The sequence below is a fragment of the Oratosquilla oratoria genome, chromosome 1, assembly GCF_046742065.1.
Source record: "Oratosquilla oratoria isolate Oo_2021 chromosome 1, ASM4674206v1, whole genome shotgun sequence".
NCBI lineage: Eukaryota > Metazoa > Arthropoda > Malacostraca > Stomatopoda > Squillidae > Oratosquilla > Oratosquilla oratoria.
The window spans coordinates 57,660,186-57,667,685 of record NC_134777.1 but is presented as its reverse complement, the minus strand read 5'-3'; the positions used below and the strand labels follow the sequence as shown (position 1 = coordinate 57,667,685).

At 36.1% G+C, this 7,500-nt stretch overlaps 1 protein-coding gene across 1 annotated transcript in view; it reads right to left on the bottom strand.

The window, feature by feature from the left end:
• The window catches only part of LOC143028150 (uncharacterized), a 136,247-nt gene that overhangs the window by 11,898 nt on the left and 116,849 nt on the right, over positions 1-7,500 (bottom strand). Inside the window, exon 3 of the mRNA XM_076189884.1 lies at positions 4,209-4,366. Coding sequence (XP_076045999.1) covers positions 4,209-4,366 — 158 coding nt within the window. The remainder of the gene's footprint in view (positions 1-4,208; positions 4,367-7,500) is intronic.

Genomic DNA, 7,500 nt, shown 5'->3' with positions numbered 1-7,500 from the left:
TTCATTTAGATAAATATCTAAGCAAGATGCTGTAATGCCTGCCATTTATTTTATATTATTTAGTTATTTGTTTGTTATTATTTGTCTGTAAATTATTATTTCCTTGATTATCATTTATTATTATTTATCCATCAGTTTATTATTATCTACTATTTACCTGTTTGTTTATTATCTAACTTTACCTATTTATTGATTAAATTATTTTATTTATTATTATTTATATTATTATATTTTTTATTTATTTGATTATTTATTTACTTATTTATTTATCTATCATTATATATATATATACATATATATATATAAATATATATATGTATGTATGTATGTATATATATATGTATTATATATGTATACAGACATACATATATATATATATATATATATGTATATATATATATATATATATATATATATATAGACATATATATATATATATATATATATATATATATATTTGCATCCGACTTAGTTATGGACTAAAAGGTCTCCTGTCGGCACGATCCTCCTTTGTAATCCTTTGTGATCGCTATTTGCAAAAAATATATATATAATAATGATAAAAAAAATTATAGTAATATAAATAATAATAGATAAAATAGATAAATGCATAGATACAATTAGATAGTAAACAAACAGGTAAATAGTAAATAGTAATAGATTGACAGAAAAATAAAAATAAATGAAAATCAAGCAAATAATAAACAAACAGACAAATAATAACAAACAAATAATATAAAATACATGACAGTCATTACAGCATCTTGCTTAGATGTTTATCTAAACGAATCTTAAGGCTTCGAACTGAACTACATTGCACTGCCTTTACAGGAAGCCTATTTCATTCATTAACTACACGGTTGGCGAAGTTGTTTCTACCCACTCCCAAATTCAATTTATTTCCTGACACTTTGAGACCATTATTTCTTGTCTGATTCTCATTCAGTGTAAAGATTATGTCACTTTTGGTGTTGTCAATTCCCTTTATAATCTTAAAGACCTGTATCAAGTCATCTCTGAGTCTACGCTTTTTTAGGGAAAACAGATTCATATGTTTTAGTCGATTCTCGTATGATTTATTTTTTATATCTAGAATAAGTTTTGTGGCTCGCCGTTGTACTTTTTCCAATCTCTCACTCTCTTTCATGAGATTCGGTGACCATACGGAAACCGCATATTCCAAGTGTGGACGAACTAACAATTTATATAGCTTGTTAATGAGAGATAGACTTTTGAAGTCAAAAGATCGCGCAATCAGTTCTAGAATCTTATTTGTTTTCTCAGAGGCTGAAATACACTGCTCAGGTGATTTGAGATCGTTACTGATAATTACCCCGAGATCCTTCTCACTGTCCACTTTTGTTAACGAATTTCCAAAGAACTTGTAATCGTACTTACTGTTATTTTTACCTATGTGCATAACCTTGCATTTACTTGTGTTAAATTTCATTGGCCACTTTTCAGACCATTGCTGTAATTTATCTAAATCGTCTTGAATATCTAATTGATTTAAGTGATCAGCAAATATGGAGACAATAGATTTTATTCTGTGGTCTATATCATTTATATATACTACGAATAGAATTGGCCCAAGAACGGAACCCTGAGGAACTCCACTCGTAACATTTTTTCATCTAGAAGTTTTGCCATATAAAGCAACTCTCTGTTATCGATCATTCAACCAATTTCTAGTCCAACTTAATAGGTTACCACTTATTCCGTGTGAAGCTAATTTAGCAAGTAGTCTTTCGTGGGGGACGGTATCAAAAGCTTTTGCAAAGTCTAAATATATCAAATCTATATTGTTTCTTTTGTCATAATTCGAGATGACTGTGTTGTAGAATTCGAGTAAGTTAATCACGCAAGAACGTTTCCGTCTGAATCCATGCTGGCTATCATTTATCAAACAGTTACTTTCTAAATGATGTTCGATAGCATCTCTGATGATAGTTTCCATCATTTTTCCTATGATTGAAGTCAAACTTATAGGCGTGTAGTTATTTGGTTTCTTTTTGTCACCTTTTTTGAATATGGGAGTAACGTTAGCTAGCTTCCATTCTCTTGCTCAAAGCTTTGCTCATCAAAGGACTGAGCCCCGCACTAAATACCCAAGCAAAAGACTTAGAGGCTCCACTCTCCTACTCTGAGCGAAATTGTCATCTTTCTCAATCTGAGCACAGTTGTAACCTGTCTCACAACAATGATATTAATAACAACTAGGATTTCCTAGTTACAACCTGCAACTCTACAGGTTCTGACAACGGTCCACAAACCCTGTCATAGATATCTTTGAGAAGAAACGTTGCAAACAAAAGATGAAAGCGATATAATGATAATAATAATAATAATGATAATAATAATAATAATAATAATAATAATAATAATAATAATAATAATAATAATAATAATAATAATAATAATATTAATAATAATAATAATAATAATAATAATAATAATAATAATGATAATAATAATAATAATAATAATAATAATAATAATAATAATAATAATAATAATAATAATAATAATAATAATAATAATAATAATAATAATAATGATAATGTTAATAACAAAAATAATAATAGTAATAATAATAATAATAATAATAATAATAAATAAATAAATAATAATAATAAAAATAATCAAGACAATTGAAATTCTTTGCTAGAATTTTTATTTTTTCAGAATATTATTATCAAAAATCTTAACCTGAAGTAATTACACTTTTTTTTAATCTAGATGATGTCTGTGTAATTTAGATCCATCTGTTAAGGATAACTATTAATTTTCTTTCTAAACGAAGTGAAGATTGTTTTCATCTTCACCATTATACTAACTTTTGTTTGTAATTCCTAGATTCTATTTAATTTAATTTTCATGAAACAAATGAAAAAATAATTTGACAAATCTAAGAATTACAAATCAATAAATTACATAACAATAAAATGGTTTGAATAAACAAAGTATTGTTCCAGTATTACAGCGAAGCACATAAGTCCCGGAAGTGACGTCAAATCTGTTCTAATCTCAGCCTTGTAAATAAAACTTCGCTAACGCTTTCCCCCTCCTTTTTTTTTTTTTTTTTTTATCTCGGTACAAATTAATAGCAATGCAAATATAAAGTCTGCTTACGTACAAGAAGGACGGGCTTACGAGTGACGTCATGTCGTCTTTACCTGGGGGTGCGTGACGTCGTGTCGACTTTGACGACATTTCTGAGACATTTGGATGAATATTGTCGACTTGGAATTCGACTTTAATTAGCTCAGGAAAATATAACACATATAATTTCTAGGAAGACAATTTCGTCCCTCTCCTCCTCGTCACCTGCAGCTGAGTGAAAACCATCTTGGCGGCATCCTGACTAATTGCCACGCGGTACGGAAGATGTTAAGGGAGGAAGCATACGAGGATAAAAACGAAAAGAGAGACAATAAGGTAATTGATAAAAGAGGATATAGAAGTAAAAAGGAAGGGGAAGAAGAAGGAGAAGACGGAAGAAGAAGGGACGAAAAGAGATGAGGGAGGTTGAAGGAACGGGGAGAGACTGAGAGAGGGAAAGAGGTAAAGGAAATAGTAAGAAGTGAGGAATAGGAGAAAGAGGGAGGTGGGAGAGAGCAGGGTAGGAGAAAGAAAAAGAGGCAACAAGGGAGAGAAGAAGGGAGGAGAGGGTGATAAAGAGAGAAGATGAGGAAAGTGTGATAAAAAGAGAAGAGGAGGAGACGGTGAATGGGGGGTAGGAAAGAGGTTAAATGAGGGAGGACTTAGTGGGGGAATGTGGATGCAGGATTGCCACTTTATGTATATTTTGGAATACGGAAGAAAAATTAATACTTCCCTTAATCTTTAAGAAGTATAGCTAATGCTGTTTCCTTTTTTCAGTCCTAAAAAGGGGTATTGATCCATTTACCGAGATAATTTTTACCTGATTTAATCCCTAACCTAACCTAAGTTGACCTAAATCCCCATCGATTCTGCACAAACAAACAAAACAAGTAAATATGAGTAGGCATATCCCCCAAAATGAAAATATAGATAAGTTATTAAATAAACAAATAAGTATATAAGTAGATAAATAAACAAGAAAAAACTAATAGACAGAGAAAGAGAAAAAATAGGTACATGTGCATAATAAACAAACAAACAAAATGAATAGATAAAGAGACAGGCCCAAACAACTCCCCCCACTCCCCACCCCGAGCACTCACCCGTCAGGAAGGAGAGCCTCCTCATGGCCGGGAACGGGTGGCTTCCGGAGGTGTCCAGGAGGTCCAGCTGGTAGATGCTCCCCCGGATCCGGTACAGCTTACGGTGGAAGTCCTCGATGGTCGGCGTGTATGCCTCCTCGAACTTGTTGTTCAGGAACCTGCCGGAGTGATAGACAACTCGCTTAGTGAGGGAGCTTGTGGCGGGGAGGGAGAGAGAGATAGAGAGAAAGAGAGGGAGAGAGAGAGAGAGAGAGAGAGAGAGAGAGAGAGAGAGAGAGAGAGAGAGAGAGAGAGAGAGAGAGAGAGAGAGAGAGAGAGAGAGAGAGAGAGAGAGAGAGAGAGAGAGAGAGAGACAGACAGACAGAGATATGGGGGATATAGGGAGGAAAGGGCGAGGGTGAAGGCAAGGGGCCGGGGGTGAATCTAGGGTGAGGGGTGAGATAAAAGATGGGGGGATGAATATGAGGGGGTAAGAGTGAAGACAGGGGGATAAGGGTAGAGTCACGGGGTGAAGACAGGTGTGCAATGGGGGTGAAGGGATAGAGGGGAAGGGGTGAGGATAGGGATGAAGGGTGATGATAGGGGGAGAGGGAAGGGGAAGATGACGTGCAAGGGGTGATGACAACGGGGGCAGGGGTGAGAGACGGGGGGGCAGGGGTGAAGATAGGTAGGTGGAGAAGGGTGACAACAGGAGAGGAGAGTGAATGAAGATGGAAGGGCAGGAATCAAGGCGGGCGAGGGAGGGGAGAGGGAGGGGGGAAAAGTGTGGAAGGGGGAAAGGGGGAGAGAGGAGACTAGCGAGAGGCCTCAGTGAGCGTCGAGACCCGGTGACTTGCACTAGGAGGAATAAAACCGACCGGCGGCTCCAGAAATATATCTATACAGTGAGGCACTGCATCAAATGAAGCTAATGGAGAGAGAGAAAGAGAGAGAGAGAGAGAGAGAGAGAGAGAGAGAGAGAGAGAGAGAGAGAGAGAGAGAGAGAGAGAGAGAGAGAGAGAGAGAGAGAGAGAGAGAGAGAGAGAGAGAGAGAGAGAGAGAGAGAGAGAGAGATGAGAGCAATTATCTTTATAAAGACCCATTGTGAGATTAAGCAGCAAGTCACCCCCCCCCCAATCCCCCATGTAGGGAATAGGGGGGGGAGGGAGGGAGTGTGCTATTGGACACACCCAACACACAAACATACAGGGTGCCTGCAAGTGGCAGTCCTCCGAGACAGACGTTAAATAGAATCATCTCCCCCCCCCGTCGCCCTTCGTCAAAACCTATCAATATACTTATCTCCATACGGAGGAACGGCCCCGAGGGCCTGGAATTCGGTGCCCGGACCAGGTTCAGATTGTCTTTGTATCAATTTCGGCTGTATTTCCTCCACCTTTTCACATGTGAGCATCTGGCAACCGGCGACAGCTCCTCCTCCTCCTACAACTCGGTGACACAGAAACAATCCCACATTGATACAGCACAGACAATAATCACAAGTTTCTTCCCACAGAGATCTGTGGGAAGGCCCGAGGACAGTTGCCAGCCACTGTGGGGCTGCGGGTTTTCCACGCAACCAAACAATTATTATTACAAGTATGCAAACTCCGTAGGAATGGCGTCACGAGAAAAGTTCTATGACGTCTTAAGGGCGGACACGGAGAGAAAGAGAGAGAGAGAGAGAGAGAGAGAGAGAGAGAGAGAGAGATAGTTATAATCTGTTTTAAGACTGAAGCCCGAAGGGATTTCTCCCCGTCCTCTCATTTTATGCAATGGGGGGACGGAGAGGGGGGGTCACCGATTTAATGAAGCGGCCTTGCTGTGGATGTGCTGTGTCTTGCGACACTGCTTCTGACCCAGGGCAGTGGACAAGGTGCAGGGATGACCCGTCATTCAGGAGGTGCTAAGATAAGAGGGAGGGTGGAGGGGTGTGGAGTGTATTCAGGGATGGAATGGGCAGGAATGATTTTATGCCTTTTTCTTTTTGGCTACCCCCCTTGTAAGGGGGAAAAAGCCTTGGTATATGTATGTATGTATGTATGAATGTTTAAGAGGGAGTAGAATCACTTAACCATTAGTTTAAGTAGACCGTTTGTGTTAAATGAACGATTTTAACATTTTAAATGTACGTGGTTAAGGATAGTCGTTTAAACGGACGTATACGCATTCATACTGCAATTCGTTTCTGTACCCCTTGGGCAAGGGTAATGGTGTGTGCAGGGTCATAGCATTATCCGTAGGTGTGCCTAAGAATACGATCTATGAGCTCTCATCAGGGAGGGTAATAACTGTCCATCATGAGTACAGCACGTGATCTAGTGAAATTTGTGCCTACCGTATATTGACAAACATCTGAACACCACGATATCAATTTGAAATGGAGGCGATATTTGCCAATTTGACAAACAAGAAGCTAATATCCAATACCCATTTCTATTTTTATGTCCTTAATTAAATAAATGATGATAAAAAAATGACGACATAAAATATGGCAACATATCACATTCGTCATTCGGTGTCAATTGAACGTCTTCCTTTTTCGCCCGTTTTTAATTCCGCGTTGTCAACGACGCGAAATGTTGCCCCTGTTACATTGTTTTTTAATTTTTTACTCCCAGTACATTTTTATTATTATTATTATTATTATTATCATTATTATTATTATTGTTATTATTATTACTAATATTATTGTCATTATTACTATTATTATTATTACTATTATTATTATTATCATTATTATCTTTTATTATTATTATTATTGTTATTCTTATTATTATTATTATTATTATTATTATTATTATTATCATTATTATTATTATTATTATTATTATTATTATTATAATTACTATCATTATCATTATCTTTATTATTATTATTTATTCTAGCTATGGTCAGGTGATTTTATTTATGGGAAAGAACCAAGGAAGGTTAAGTGAAACATGAAGAAAAATACCGTAGACAGAATAACATACTAATATGTCGACATTTTTGTCGTTTGTAATCCTATTTGTTATTGTTAAGGATATATACAAAAATGATATATTTTTAGGAATAAGAGAATGAAAGTACGTAATGTTTTCACTGATATTAAAAAAGATATGTAATTATAATTGAATAGAGAGTGTGAAGAAAAAGGGTTGAATTATACCATTAAAAACCCGTTATTAACCATTTTCTCAGTAAATATCAAAAGACATGTTTTCCAATATTTTTACGCCAAACCCCGAGGCTAGATTTAGCTAACAAAGGAAGCCCTCCATAAGACTGATCGGATTTTGAGAGATTATTTTGTTATGACGTTTTTATTTTT